General features: G+C 43.1%; 1 protein-coding gene across 7 annotated transcripts in view; it reads left to right on the forward strand.

Moving 5' to 3' along the window:
* Positions 1-16080, forward strand: part of UNC13B (unc-13 homolog B) — a 167980-nt gene that overhangs the window by 123010 nt on the left and 28890 nt on the right. For 5 of the 7 annotated variants that reach the window (XM_015239037.3, XM_031677251.2, XM_072959680.1 and 2 more), the window contains exons 11-15: positions 7743-7789; positions 10137-10215; positions 12434-12508; positions 13010-13229; positions 15698-15925. In XM_015239037.3, coding sequence (XP_015094523.1) covers positions 7743-7789; positions 10137-10215; positions 12434-12508; positions 13010-13229; positions 15698-15925 — 649 coding nt within the window. Of the gene's footprint in view, positions 1-5312; positions 5336-7742; positions 7790-10136; positions 10216-12433; positions 12509-13009; positions 13230-15697; positions 15926-16080 lie in introns of all 7 variants that reach the window. The other 2 variants (XM_072959676.1, XM_072959677.1) reach the window with 1 other exon arrangement.

The following is a 16080-nucleotide window of genomic DNA, read 5'->3' on the forward strand; positions in this document are numbered from 1 at the left end:
TTATATGGATATGGCACATTTTGTTCATCCATTTGTCGGTTGATGGACATTTGGTTGTTTGGGTTGGTTTTTTGTTTGTTTGTTTTTTGTTTTTTTGCCACTTTTTGGCTACTATGAATAATGCTGTGAACACTCTGTGAACAAATTTTTGTGTGGTCATATATTTTCAATTCCTAGAAATGGAATTGCTGGGTCAGTTCCTTTCCAACTCTGTGTTAAACATTTTTGAGGAACTTCTAGGCTGTTTTCTATTGTGGTTGTACCATTTTACATTTCTACCAGCAATGTATGAGAGTTCTAATTTCTCCACATCCTTGCCAACATTTGCTAATGTCTGTTTATTATTATGACGATCCTAGTGGGTGTGACTGATAACTTTTCTTGATTTGCATTTCCCTAGTGGCTGATGATGTTGAACATATTTTCATGTGCTTATTGGCCATTTTTATATATTCTTTGGAGAAATATCTATTCAAATCCTTTACCCATTTTTAAATTGAGTTGTTTGTCTTTTTTTGTTGAGTTGTAAGAGTTCTTTATATGTTTGGGATATAGGTCCCTTATATACAAATTATACAAATAATTTTACAGTACTATCTGTGGATTGTCATTTCACTCTCTTGATGGTGTCCTTTGAAGGATAAAATTTTTTAAAATTTTATTGTGGTAAAATATGCATAATGTAAAATTCATTATTTTAAGTTCATTCACATTGTTGTGCAGCCATCACCACTATACAGTCTCCGGAACTTCTTCATCTTTCCCAGCTGAAACTTGTACCCATTAAACTAACTTGCCATTCTCCCCTCCTCCAGCCACTGGCAGTCATCATTATACTTTCTGTCTGTATAAATTTCACTGCTCTAGGTATCTCATGTAAGTGTATTTGCACAATATTTGTCCTTTTGTGACTGGCTTATTTCACTTGACATAATGTCTTTGAAGTTCATCCATTACGTAGCATGTGTCAGAACTTTCTTCCTTTTTAAGGTTGAGTAGTATTCCATTGTATGTATATATACATTTGTTTATCCATTCATCCATCCCAAGTAGACACTTGGGTTTCATCTACCTTGTAGCTGTTGTTAATAATGCTGCTAAAACCATGGGTGTACAAATACCTGTTTGAGTTCTTGCTTTCATTTCTTTTCGGTATATACCCAGAAATGGCATTGTTGGATCATATGGTAGTTCTGTTCTTTTTGAGGAATTGCCATATTATTTTGCACAGTAGCTGCACCACTTTATATGCCCACCAACAGTGCACAAAGATTCCAATTTCTCCACATCCTTGCTAAATAACACCTGTTACTTCCTGGTTGTTTTTTTTTGTTTTGTTTTGTAATAGTCATCATAATGGATATGAAGTATAGTTTTAAATTTTGATGAAATTCAATTTCTCTATTCTTGTGTTGATTTTGCTTTTGGTTTCATAGCTAAGAAGCCATTTTCTAATCCAAGGTCACAAAGATTTGCTCCTATGTTTTTTTTTTCCTTAATGTTTTATAGTTCTAACTCTTACAGTTAGTTCTATCATTCATTTTGAGTGAATTTTTATATATGATGTGAGATAGGGGTCCAACTTAATTCTTGAGCATGTGTATGTTTAGTTATCCTGGCATCACTTGTTGAAAAAGAATATTCTTTACCCATCAAATGGTCAAAAATCAACTGGCCATAAATTTAAGAGTTTATTTCTGAACTCTCAATTCTATTCCATTGATCTTCAGTCTATTCTTATGCCTCAGTTTCTTCTTTTTGAAAAACTTTCTTCACTTGACTGCCAGAACACTTCTCTCTCTCGGGTCTCCTCCAATATTAATGACCATTCCTTCTCAAGTCATCTTTGCTGGTCCTTTCTTATCTTCCCAGTCTTACTGTATCCCAGGATTTAATCTTCTTATTCATACTCAGTTCCTAGGTAATCTTTTTCAATTTCATGAGTTTCATAAGCATTCCCAGGTTTATATCTCTGGCCCAGACATCTTCCAGGAACACCAGACTCCACATCTACTTAACATCTGCATTTACCTGTAAATAGACATCTCAGATTTGACATATCCAAAACCAAACTTGTGATCTTTTTCCCCAAGCCCCTGACAAACCTGCTTTTCCTGTAGTCTTCCTTACCAGTAAATGGCAACTCCATTCTTGCAGCTAGCTGCTCAGGCCCAATCCACAAAGTCATTAGTGACTTCTGCTTTTCTTTCACAACCCACATCCAGTCAATTAGTACATCTTGCCTGCTTTGCCGTTAAAAAATATTCTGAATCTTACCACTAACATCCTTGTCTAAGTCTCCGTTTTCTCTTGTCTAGATGATTGCAGTAGTCTAACTGGTCTTCCTACTTCTACCCTTGTCCCTTACAGTCTGTTCCCCACAACCAGCTCGTAAAACATGAGTCAGAGCATATCACTTCTCTGTTCAAAACCTTCCAGGGATTTTTTTTTTATCTCACTCAGAATGAAAGCCAACATGCTTATAAGGGCCTGTAGAGCCCCATTTGAACTGGTACTGTATGGCAGACTTGTTCCTCCACACCAATTATGCTCTTACCTCAGGCTTTGCACTTGCTTGCTATATATTTTGACTGGAATACTTTGCTCCTAGAACTCTGAATAGCTTCTTTACTCATTTCCTTCAGATTTCTGCTTGGATGTCATTTTATCAATGAGGCCTCCCTGACAACCTTTTATAAAATTTTAATAACAACTCTAACATCACCACAGGGGGGCAATGTCTTTTCCCCTTTCCTGAATTTTTCAGCAGAGTCCCCATCACACATGATGCAGTATACATAGTTCCAAATCCTGGAACCAGAATGCCTGTTTTGAATTTTGGCTTTGCCACTTGCTATGACTTTAGGCAAGTTTCTTAACATCTCTGATCTTCAATTTAATCAAAAAATTAATGTAATAATAGTATTTAACCAGTCAAATTGTTGTGAGAAATAAATGAGTTTACTCAAAATGCCAGATATGTAATGTGTTTACCTAGTACTGGCTACGCTCATCATCTTCATCACCATCATGAATTGTCTGCTCCTCCTACTAGAATAGAAGCTTCTCAAGATCAGGGTTCATTGCTGCGTCACCTGCACTGAGAACACTGCCTAGTGTATGGTAGGTTCTCAATAAGTATTTAAGAAATGAGTTCTCAAAGTAACCCTGGGAGGTAGCTGTTTTTATCCTCTTTTTACAGATAAGGAAATGCACAGTCAAATAGTTGAGTGCCTCAAGTCTTTTGACTCCCAAGTACAGTGTAGTTAAGATTGTTTTAACAGTAGGGAAGGATGTCACTTCCTTATAAGACAGACTATCTGGAAGAGTGAGATCATTCTTAGAGGTCAGGGATTTTCCTGCAAAGCAAGTGTTCTATACACGTATGTCACTTAAATTGAAAACTAAGTCTGAGTGGAAAAATCCTAAGGCATTTTAGGAAGTTAGGAAGCACAAAAAGTTTGATTGCTAACAAGAAAAGATTTTCTTAACAAGAAAATATTTGTCCAATGGATGGGATAAACTGAAGGGCTAGTATAGCAGTTCTTTGGGGTCTGGAAAATTGTACAGGCTACTGGCTAAGAGACCTGTCTTTTCTCTGGTGAAGGCAAGAGACATGTTCTTAGAAAAGCTGTTGTTTTCTAAGTCCTGAAAGTTCAGGTTCCTTTTACCACATACGAATGCTAGGAGATGTGCTAGACCCTCCGGCTACAGCAGTGAAATAGTATAGTATATGTAATTTTTGTTCTCAAGGAGGTTCACAATGTCTAAAGGAGGATATGTATACAGACAGTTAACATGAAACAGTACTGGCAACATACTATCATAGAAGTGTGCACACAGAAGCCTGGGTACCATGGATTCATAGTGGCGATGCACCTAATTTTGTTTTTGAGAGGAATGCAGATAATTTTTCACAGAGGCATTAATATTTGAGCCAAGTCTTAGGAGTAAGTCTGAGCCCACCCAGTAGATGCAAGAGCCCAGGTCATGGAAAGCCTTGATGACCTTGTCAATAGATTGGAGTTTCGTCTTTAGGCATTATGGGGACCTTTGGGAAGAACAGAAGGACACAATCAGAGTAACTTTGACATGATGTGTACAGTATATTTATGATAGTGGAGGAAGAGATAAATCTTTCCAATTTGAGTCACAGGGTCAGTTGAAGTGTTCTTGCCTAGTTTTCTTTTTCAAAGGGAACAGAGTTCTCTAGGGGAGGTGGGGAGTAGATGTAGAAGAGACACATCCCCATGCCAGGAAATGTCTTTTTTATCTCACTCACCTTTCTGTAGCTGCGCTGAATTCTTCTTGACTTCATTCTTCTGTCAGGTCAGGTTGACCCATTAGGTCATCAAAAGTAGCTTGAAAAGTTGGGAACTTACGAGTTAGTTTCCATGATTCTCCCTTCTACTTGTAAGTATCAGTGGGTCTTTAAAAGGGAAGGAGAGAAAAGAGAAGGGGAGCTGATGGGCCCAGGTAGATGGACTTTCCCTAGAGAAGGAATCCTGTGTGAAGCATGTGTGGCCTAGAAGGTAATGTAGTCTCTGACGAACAGGAAAGAGTAATCTCTAGACTTTATTCTTCCTTTCCTGTGGCTTACTTGGGTCCTTCTGAAAGTGTCAGTTTCCTTGGAAGTATTTTTCTGGATTTGGTAGATAATCAAGCCTGGGATTTCAGTCATGGTTTTATCATCCAAATTATGATGACTTGTGTTAGGGCAATGGCCAGTCAATGCCTCCAAGTCTATGACTATTGAGCATCCTACTCCTGGCCTTAACTCCAGGCCTTAATTTGGCATAACTTAACTTAGGCTCTGGGAAAACAGGTCAGGGCTTGTTGGGCAAACACATGACCAAGTCTGTATTACAAAATGGAAAGGGCTCAGCTACCAGGTCTTTGGGGTTTGTGGGCTTATCTCAGATTCAGAGTGAGCTCATGTAGCCTCTGAGTCTGTGTTTAGTCAGTTCACGTAGCCTGTCAGAGTGGCCCTTGGTAACAGAGCTGTTCTCGTGGCCCTGACCCTGTAGGCAAGCCACTTTGGAAAGGGTGAATGAAATTTCTAGGTAGACTTTGTCCTTTGGTTTTTGCAGCCAAACCTGGGATGTTCTAAACTAAACAGCAGGGGCCAGCAAATACAAGAGGTGATTCTGGAAGCTGAGCTGTGTTAACTGCCCAGATGTTCAGTGGGCCTCTCTTCCATGTCCTGTGAGGTTTAGCTGGCATTTTCTCTGGGTTCTCTGCTGTGGAACTGAATCTACTAACCTCTCTACCCCCACCCCCCTTTTTTCCCCCTGTTCTTTCTCTCCTTGCAGAAGGAAAGCGAGGAGCCCTTCAGGTTGTGCTCTGGCCCCTTGTGGCCTTTTTTGTTGTCAACTCTCTCCCCTCCCTTCTGAGCACTCTGTGTGTGTGTGTGTGTGTGTGTACACGTACGTGTGTACATGCACAGGTATGATCTGTGCCTCTGAACTTTGGCTCATGCAGCTAGTCTGTTTCTCCTGAAAGCAATTTGTGTGCATGCTCTATGCTTGTGTGAGCTCTTGCAGACGTCCCTGGAGCACAGTGTGAGAATGTGTGTGCCAGCATGGTGCACATTCAGTGTAGCATGTGTGTGCTTATACTTGTACTCGGTTTGACTCCCCCAGATACTGATCACTTTCCTCTTTTCCTACTTCGCACAGTGTATGTCCATTTTCTACTTGTTGCTGCAGATTGGCATATGCTATAAACCCTGGCTGAGCCCAGCATGCATACACATTGTATTTGAGAGCAGGAGTTTGTGTAGGCTTTTTGTGCCTCTTGCCTGGGGCCTAAATGTGAACGTGCTTTGTGCTTCTGAGCAGGTTTATTGGCCTTTCTGTGAGCACGGGCTTCCGTAGACCTGTGATGTGGTTCCCCTATGCCATAAGAATGCATAGTATATTAGTGCTCTGTGCCTGCAAGCACTGGTTCTTGAAGACAGTTAGGGTTTGCTTTGCTGGTGATTCCGGCCCTAGTGAGCACTGAATGCTCCCTGAAAGGGGTGTGTGCACATATTCTGTCGCCCTATGTACAGGATCCATGAGCACCTGTTTCCTCAGGTACAGGTTGTATCTTAATGAATGTACTTCCTATAGGTACTATGTCTAGGCCTCCGCTCACTCCCCCGTCCGCTGTCCGTGCGCTGTGTGTGCATGCTCTATACTGTGTCTTCAGGCTTCTGCAGACCCACTGTCCCCTGTAAGTACAGGAAATGTGTATAATCTGAGCCTGTGAACCCTGGCTGCCAAGACTTTTCGTGACTTTGTTTCCTTATGCTCAGTGGTTTCTGGTAAACATCTAATTCTAGGTAGGAAATCAAAATCTGCTCAGTAAAATGACTGTTTCCAAAGGGAGGATAAGTTCTGGTTGGTAGGATCTGGGGATTTAGGGATTGACTACCCTTCACAAGCAACCTTGGGAGACTTGATTTAACCACTTCTGGCTGCCTTTTGGGCCTGGCCCTCCCTCTTCCATATCATCCCAGTCACAGAACCAGGGCAAGAGGCAGCAGCAGCAAAATGTGGTCATGAAGGGCTGTAGGCAGTAGACAGGCTGGATTAGAGTACAGGCTACCCGAGAAAGGTCTTACTCAGAAAGGCTTAAATCCAAAGTTTATCTTGAGCCTTCTGCTGACCCAGTGTCATTCTTACCCACTTTTACATCACCCATTAATTAGCCTGTCCTGCCTTTCCTTTTTTTGCTCTCTCGCATCATTTTGTCTGTAACTTCTCCCATCTTTAGCCCTCCCGAAACTTCACCTCCTGTCTAGAGCTTAACAGCTTACTTCTGCCTCCTTTGTCTGAAGCTCATTTGCTCCAGGATAGTTAGCTGGAGCCCAGGTCTCAGGAGGCAGGGAAGTTGTTGTGGGTGGAGGGGAACAAGGAGGAGCAGGAAGCCCCAGACTTACTGGCACTGGGTCTGTGGAGCCTAAACATCATGTCCCACTGGTTGTCTGGAGAGCCCTGGCAGCTTTGGAACTCTCTCTATACACTGCTTGAAGGATTTTTTTTTTTGTACAGAAACCTTTAAAAAGTGTTTTCCAGCTATTCCTTCCTTGAATTATTTAGTGCCCCAATTTTCAATTTCTTATTGTAGAGCTCATAAAATTCACCAGAGTAATAATCCAAGTATCTAATCTGCCCTGGGTTCTCTTGATATATAGAGCTTACCAAATGCAGAGTGTGCTCAGTGTCAGTGAGTTAAGGCTTCAAGTCACCTAAACCAAGTCAAATCACGAGATAGGAATCCAGAAAGACTAGGTCTGACACCGGGGCAGCCGAAGATAACTTAGAAATATAGCTGAAAGAAGACCAGACTCTATATGAAGTTGTCTTTTTGCTTTAGCGAGGCCTAGAAGCCTAAATGGACCCTCTGGCCTCAGCTTACTGTTATGTATACCAGTGGGTTGTGTGAGAGACCTGTAAGTTCTGGCAGTTCTCACACTCCCAGTGGACCTTATTCCTGGGAGCTCAGTGAACTTGGCCTTATATCCTCCCTGTTTTCTGGGGAGAAGGGAGACAAAGTACCACTGATTTCAGCAGCCTGCTTGTTGCCCTGGCTGATCAGGGAACTGACTTAAACATCAGGCTGGGCATGTCACCAGTGGTGTATGTGACCTATACTGCTCTGAGCTTCTAACTTTACTGCCCACTGCCTGACCAAAGAAGTATAGCAGTCTCTCCCATCTTTCCCAGGATCTAACATTTTTCTTTCTCTTTTTAAAGATTCCAGATGATGGTGACCCCTCTTTACCCCAGTGGCTCCCAGAAGGGTAAGTGTTAATACTGCAAGGTTTATGGATTTTCTTCAATCTCTTATGCTGCTTTTAGCTTTTCCCTTGGGAAGCAGGAGAAACAGCTTTATAAGCTGGATTCTGGGGAAGAAGAAGTTTAACTGTAAAGACTGGTTGGTTCTCTGGGGCAGAGGAAAGAATGCTGCAGACTGATTCCTCAGAGGTGGGAAAGAGAGCTCTGCAGGGTTGTTCCCCTGGAGCAGGAGAGGGAGCACTGGGGCTCTCCTATCCTTGCCTCTGTAATTTCTGATGTATTGCATCATAGTGGTGATATACCCTTTAAGTATGAGAATGAGGAAACTAGAAAAATACGTGGATTTGGAGACAGTTTCCTTCTATTCCATTGTGGATAGTGTAGCTGATTAGATTACTCCCTGGGCCCCGTCCTGTTTCAGCTTTTGTGAGTCACCTACTTTTTCTGTTCCACTGTAGTGAAGACATAAGTAGTATCCCTTATGAGGTCTGTGTGCTTTGTCTGTTTTTTGTCTGGGAGTTTCAGATCCGTGTGATTGTACCAGACATCATTTTAAACTGCTCAACTGCTGCCTGTAACTGACCGACTATTCTTAAGAGATAAAAGAGCATAAGTGCTCTCTCTCCTCAGGCTCTTCCTTCTCTCCTTGTCCCACAAAGGCCTTCTGACATCAGAATTCCCAGTGGCTGCCTCCTTTTCCTCGTCACTAGGGAAGAAAACAGATCAGATCATAAAGTTATCTATTCCATTTTTATATGCTCCTTTTCTTTGTGATTTGTCTTTTTTTTAAAAGCAAGAGTTAACCATGTGAATTAGCAACCGTTTTTGCTTTTGTCAAATGCTCATTTATGTTGCAAAAAAACTTCTTGGCTTAAGTGGTACACTTTATAGTTTCTAGAATTAGCCATAGACTTGTGGCACCAGTTGCTTCTTCAACAGCCCTTCTTCAGGGCTTTAGTTTTTTCCTTCTAATAACTTTAAAATATATACATACCAATGGAACATATCCAAGCTATTTTTAAATGGAGCCATGCAGTGATTTTCTAAATGCCTCCCTGTTTTCATCTTTCTTTTCCTTCAGCTTAGTCCTTGGAAGTTGTCACAAGTTTAGAACTTGCATAGATGTGGTAGTGTTGAATAAAGTTCACTGCCTGTACTTAAAAGTTAGATTATTAGAAATCAACATATCTGGTTACCTGTTCCAACTCCTGACCTTGACTCAATTGGTGGCTCCATTTTTTGCCTAATTAGCTGGCAATACCTACTTATTTATTCTTTGACATTTCTCTTTTCAGACCAGTTATGGTGTACAGCCACCCCACTTTCCCCATTTCTTCATTGGTCTTGTTGAAACCAAGTATATGAATTCTTTTCATTGAGGCTCAGAATGATACCTTCCAAAAGGTCAGAGAGGTTTTGTAGTTCACCCCTATTATTTTATAGAAGTGACACCAAAATCCAAAGAGAGGAAGGAATTTTGGCAGAGGATATAGTGAATTAGTAGAAGAGTTGAGAATAAAATCCAGGTTATCTGAATGTGAGGATGGTGTTCTTTTTGGGAATTTCTCTGAATATTTATTGCCTATTGTTATGGAAGAACAGGCAAAGAACAACAAAATTAATAAGTATGTAAAAGGTATAAAAGTTTTAGAAATCTCAGGTTGCTCCTATTATTTTTTTCCTGGTCCCTGTTGATGTGACCATAGGGCTAGGCCAGACTTTTGATTCCTTTTGCTGTTTCCTTCCTAAATGATCTTCTTTTTCTTTTGGAAGTCTTCCATTTACTTTCCCTGCTTCCACTTAATTGGGCAGGCTCCTCTTTCCATGGAGGTGCTTTTTCTTCAGGAGGCTTGGGGAGACAGACTAGTGGCTCTTTTATTCAGGTTGGAGAAGTTCTCCTGCATAGTACTGTTTAGCAGTCTTGCTGCCTAGGCTGCATTTCTTCTGGACTCTGCTCTGGCATAGGCCAGAGAAGACTTATCTTTGGGGATCAGTGTCTCTGGCCTGAGTGTAGGAAGGAACCTTCTTAACCACCAATACCCACCTTGCTTTATGGAGCACAAGGGCCTTCAAATATACAAAGGAGCCTTGGAGTGGCACTGTGCGATAAAAGAGCCCGTCGCTAAAACCATAGAGGGAGACACCGAGGGGCACTCTGAGAGCAGGTTCCATTGCTCATCAACCCGTGGCTTTATTTCCCTCACTTTCTGTCCTCCTTACCCCTCTCACAGGCACACGGTGGAGGTCAGTTTATCTTCCTCTAGGGAGAGTGAGCATGGAGAATGGAACATTAAACCTGCCAGTAACTCAAGGTGGGGCTGAAAGTCCTGACATATTTTCTTCTTTCCTCAGGCCAGCTGGAGGTCTCTACGGCATTGACAGCATGCCAGATCTACGCAGAAAGAAGACACTGCCACTTGTCAGCGACCTGGTGAGTATGGACTCTCGTGCAGGCTTAGGCTATAACCTTGGGGTATTCCCCCATTGGGATTGGCAAGCTATTAGAACTGGAAGTGGAGCATTTGGTGACAAGAATCAGTCTGATGATCAATCATTTAAAGCCTTACTGAGACATAGTGATGACCTGAGTGGGACTTTGTATTACCTCACTCCCTTGTTAGAGCCCCAGGTCCCTCATTGGCTCAAGCTCCTACCTGGAACATTTATAGCTTAGGCCCTCAAAGCTGGGCTCCAGGGTTATCTTCCAGTTATCCAGTTCCTCTAGGTATCTCAATAGCCTTCTTTGATCACCTTTAATGGAAACTTCCTTCAGCCCTGACCTAGATAATTGAGCTTCATGTGTGATGGTCATGACCAGTGTGACTCCTTGGAGGTCAGCTGGAAGTCTCACAAGACATAGGCTTTCTAGACTATCTCTGTACCCTCAGTCTTTAACCTAGTGTCTAGCATTGAGAGATAGTAATGACAACTTGTGGAATTGAATTGAAACAGAATTAGGAGTTAAAGCTAATCTCAGGACCTCCAGGATGACCAGAAGCTCCCATTTGGGGTCATACCTCCTAAGGCAGAATTAGCTCAAGGAATTTTCTGTAGTTTAGTGGGTAGTGGGGGTGGAGTGGAGCCCAGTCTTCCCAGAGTCAGATGTTCAGTAAGACTTGAACCCTTTTGCTATTACTATTTGCTACTCCTGTTTTCTTCTCTTTTTCTCCCTATTCAGTCTATTTTGTTTTTTCTAGCCACTATTTTTCCATTTCTCCTCCATTCTGTGCTCTTTTTCTCCCCACCAGTTTCTCCCTTCTAAAGTTGACTGAATAGAAATATCCTCTGCCATTTTCTTTTCATCATTTCTTTCTTTCTTCCTTCCTTTTCCCTCTGCTACTTGTATATCTTTCTCTTTTTCTTCCTTTCTAATACACCTCTTCTCCCACCAACTCTTCATCAAGCTGATTGGATGAAGGTAAATTCTGATGTCATCTCTTCTTTATTATCTTTCATTGTCTTTGATCTCCTCTTCTTTCTCTTCTACCTTTCTTTTCTTCCTACTTTTTCTCATCCTCTGCTTCCTCCTTGCTTACCAAATTTCCTTTGCTTAACTGATTGGATAGCAGTATTTTATTCATTTCTTGTTTCCCTTCCTCTGTCTTTCAACCTTCCCCATATTTCACTTTATAGCATAATTCTCCTTCTAGGCCTTGGGCCTTGGTCAGCTGTCTGGGTTGAAGACAGTTTTTAGTAGATAGAGGCAGGGGGTGTTTGGGACATGTTTCCTACTTTGGACTATGGGAAAGAATCTCTCAGTTGTCTCTGAAAGCTTTCATGCCCTCGAGGGGGCTTTAACATCATGTTGTTCCTTTCTCTGCTCTCCTCTGCGCAGGCTATGGTGAGTGTCTCCAGACCCCCTTATCTTTATGAGTCCATATCCCAAACCACCTGGGCACATCCTAACTGTTCCTCCTGCTTAAGGCTAATAGAATGACTTCTGTCTGCCTAGTGTCCACTGCCTTAGGGAAACCATGTGCCTTTCCAAGAGCTGCCCTAAAGCTTGGACTTGGCAGATTCATGGGGCCCCTCTATACAAGAGTCTGACTAGCAGGGCATCCCAGATCTCAGAGTTAACCCCGACTCCTGCTTGATTTTAGTGCAACTACATTGCCCCTTTGACTTACCAAGTGCTCTGCTTATTTGGGCTGTTGGCCTCCACAGCCACGTGGAATTATGTGGGCACAGGGTGGTACCAGAGGGTAGAGGATATTACAGTATAGAATCATTGTTCCCAGTGATGGTTCTTCAATGTGACCGTGACAGAGTTGTGTGTCTGTCCTTTCATAATGACCTGCTTCCTGCTGCAATTCTAAGCTTTTCATTTTCCTTTGCATTCCTGTAAACAAGGAGTTCTGTGAGGTTGGATACCTAAAAATATTGAAGGAAAGAGAACTCTTTGAAGGGTAGGTTCCCTGAGAGAAGTGCTATTCCAGCATTGTTAGAACAGTTCCCTGAGGGCCTTGGGTTTGGATCTTAATTTCGGATGCTTGTTACCTAGCATCCGTGGGCAGTCCCTGTGAACGACAGTAAGTAGAGAGAAGGTAGTAAGTTATCATTAAATAGCTTTGGTCACTGAAACTCCCTTCCCAGGACTTTGCCCAGCCCTTTGGTGATAGCCAGGGCTGACAGCAAGTCTTCTCTCACAGTCACTGGTCCAGTCCCGGAAGGCAGGAATTACTTCTGCAATGGCTACGCGCACCTCTCTCAAGGATGAAGAGTTGGTAAGTGACCCATGGGCTTTCATGAGTCCACTGGCCTATGGCCCAGTGATCATCTCATAGCCATACTTACTGGGAATTCAAAAGTATTGGGCCCATGCTGTTAACAAAACAAATAGATAGCATCAAGTCTCAGTCTTCCGCAGTGGGAGAGGCAAGGGTCCAGACCATGGGTAAACCCAAGTCTCACATTCGAGTATGTGACCACCGACCTCCGGGTTTTATGGTGAGCCTGATACCCTTTGTTTCCCTGAAGAGTCTGAGTGCTGGGACAAGGCTCTGACCCAGCATTCAGATCAGACCCATTTTGGATAACCAAGAGCACATGATGGTTGGGGGGCTTCTTTTTGCTAGGCTGGGGCTATGGGCTGGGCCAGACTAAAGTGTCTCCTCCACTGCCACAGAGGAGACCAGGGTCTTAATAGCCCTGCAGGGGTCTTAGTTCTGGTATCTTCCAGCAGAGAATTAAAGTTGCTAGTGGGTGATTGGATATGTGTCTTTCAGAAATCCCACGTGTATAAGAAAACCCTGCAGGCCTTAATCTATCCCATCTCGTGTACCACACCCCACAACTTTGAGGTCTGGACAGCCACTACCCCGACCTACTGCTATGAGTGTGAAGGCCTGCTCTGGGGCATTGCCCGGCAGGGCATGCGCTGCAGCGAGTGTGGAGTCAAGTGCCACGAGAAGTGCCAGGACCTGCTCAATGCTGACTGCCTGCAGCGTGAGTGCTCCTGTGGGCTGACGGATGGGGAGCAGGGGCGGCAGGGTCTCCCAAATAGTATGGCACTGAGGAGCTAGAATGGCTGGACTATCATTCCAGTCTACCTGATACTGAAACTCTTTACTTTTTAGAGAAAGTAGGGCCCTGAGTTAAGGCATTGCCTTTCCAAATAAGACGTCTTGTAGCACTTTTTTAAGCACCTTTGCAAAAAATTCTTTGAACTTTCTATGGCCCTCTGGTGGAGCTAGAATTTATTCCAGGATTCAGATGATCCCAGAAGCTGTGCTCGATTGCTATACACACCACAGTGGCCATATTGCCCAAATGACTAAAGCATGTTAATTAGGGACAGAAACTAATGAGAAGAGAGAATTCTCTGAGGTTCTAGTCTTCGCGGAAGAACCTCCTAAAGTCTAGACCCTAGAACCCAGGGAAGGTGGCATTTATTCCTTTCTTATAGATGGAGCTTTTAGACAACAGTGCCAGGAACAGAAGTTTCAAACTGATCAGGCAAAGGTCCAGGAGGAGAATGTGCTAGACTCCCAAGGCCCTTGCTAAATATGTGACTTGTGCTGCCATCATGGAGTGGGGAAACCAGGAGCAGGAAAAGCAACAAGTCTTTCACAGGAGGTGGTTAACACTCCAAGTTCTTGTCTCCTTGCTCCACTCCTGCTGGGCACGCACCGCTGTTGCTGGATCCCCAAAGAACAGGCGTGGGGAATGTGGTATTTTCTTGCCCCTCCAGGCTTTCTGGGTATTACACTGAGCCAAGCCGTAGTAATGAAAGCTAAAGGATTGTGGCAGAGGAAAGAAAGGTCACCTTTAGACTCACAAGCACTTTGTTACCCTAAGGAAAGATATGTGACATAAAGTGGCTCAGGGAGAGACCTTGAGGAATTGTTCACTTAAAATGTGTTTATTTGAAGACCCCTAGATTGGTGCCAGTGGCATGCCTATAGCAGACATGAAGATACAGGTGGAACATAGTCAGCAGAAGAGGTGGGGCTCTGAAAAGACTTTCTGAAGAGGAATGTTGGTGATGACTTTATTCAAACCTATCATGAGGGGGTGACAAGCACAGGTGCCAGTAGGTACTTGCTTTAATTGCTCAGATCTAGCAACTGGCCACATAGGCTGCTTGCTAGAAGCCTCTGAAGTGCTGCTCTGTAGTCAGAGTGTCCATCTCCTTCTTAAGAGCCTTTCAGAGGTCCCAGGCCAGGGAAATAGCGTTGCATGGGAAATGCTAGATGGCAAGAATAGGATCCAGCCCAGGTCATTTTTCATTTATCTGAAAATATCTTCTGTCTAAGGCCTCTATGGAGCATGGAGTGGAATTAAGTGCCGTTCTGTAGGCTTTCCTGGACAGAAAACCTGCTTTCCATCCTCCCAGGGTTAGGATGCAGATGTTGGCCTTTCTTTTTTGCTCTAAGTTTTGTAGTAAAGGCCTAGGCTTTTGGAGGCTGGAGAGAGGTTGAGAGCCAGTCTGTAGAACCCATAAATGAAGTATGGTCCCTCTGCTCTGAGAAGCCTGATTGATAAAATGCACTGGAGGAGTCTGTTTTCCTCCATAATTGTTAAGGCAGCAGAAAAAGCTTACTAACCTCTGATACCAGCATGGCTGGTGAAGATGGCCCTTGGCCTTGCCAGGGTAATAATAATGATGGTAACAATAATAGGGACTGTTTGTTTATTTATTTATCTATATATTTATTAATTTTTATTGAAGTGTAGTTGATTTACATAGGGACCATTTATTGAGTACCTACTAGATGGCAGGCACTGGCATCTAAGATATGCTATCTAATATAATGCTTATTACACATCCTGAGAGATGAGTACCATTTTCTTCTCTTAGAAGAAGCCTGTTTACCCAGCAAGGAGTGGTGGAGTCAGGATTTGAACCCAAGTCTGTCTGATACCAAAGGCCACAATTTTTTGAGATTAAAGGCACTGGAGCCGTGGGGCAGAACCCTGCTGTATGCCCTGACAAATTCTGGGATCTATATCATGGCTTGGCAGTTGGATGAGATTAATGGAGTTGTTGTGCCCACCCACCACCCTTCCCTGATAACTATGATACCCATTGTGATATTTTGGTCTTAGACTTGGAGGGTATCTCTCAATGAGCATCTGGATTGAAGAAAGTCAAAGCCAACTGCAGACTGAGCTACATTTTTTGTTATTCTTTTTTGGTGAAAAATACAACGTGTATCTAAATAGAATAGTGTAATATACTCCCGTGACAATTATCAACTTTTTGCTACCCTTTGAGTTGCATTTTAAACTCCACTGGCCAGGCATTAAACTAGCCAGCCCCACAGAGATCAAGTTTTCTCAGAGATATCCCCGTCTTCTTAAGAGTCTCCCACTGCTCAGTGATCTCTTCTTGGCCCCATTCCTCAGCTTGATCCTTGGTCTTGTAGGTGGCCTACTGGTTACCCTACTTTCTATCTCTGGCTATCCTTCAGGGGCTGCAGAAAAGAGCTCTAAACATGGGGCAGAGGACCGGACCCAGAACATTATCATGGCCATGAAGGACCGCATGAAGATCCGCGAGCGGAATAAGCCAGAGATCTTTGAAGTTATCCGGGATGTCTTCAACGTGAACAAAGTAGCCCATGTGCAACAGATGAAAACAGTGAAGCAGAGTGTGCTGGATGGCACCTCTAAATGGTCGGCCAAAATTACCATCACTGGTGAGCAGGCCAAAGTTTGAGGGGACAGTAAGGCCTAGGCTATGGGGAAGAAGCATCCTGAGTGTGAGGGAGCAGGGACTGGGGAGACAGAGCATAGCATGAGGAAAGAGGGAGGTCCTCATTTTTCACTTCTCCTCTCCTAGACCCTGATGGTG

This window comes from Vicugna pacos, chromosome 4 (assembly GCF_048564905.1).
Source record: "Vicugna pacos chromosome 4, VicPac4, whole genome shotgun sequence".
Classification (NCBI taxonomy): Eukaryota; Metazoa; Chordata; class Mammalia; order Artiodactyla; family Camelidae; genus Vicugna; species Vicugna pacos.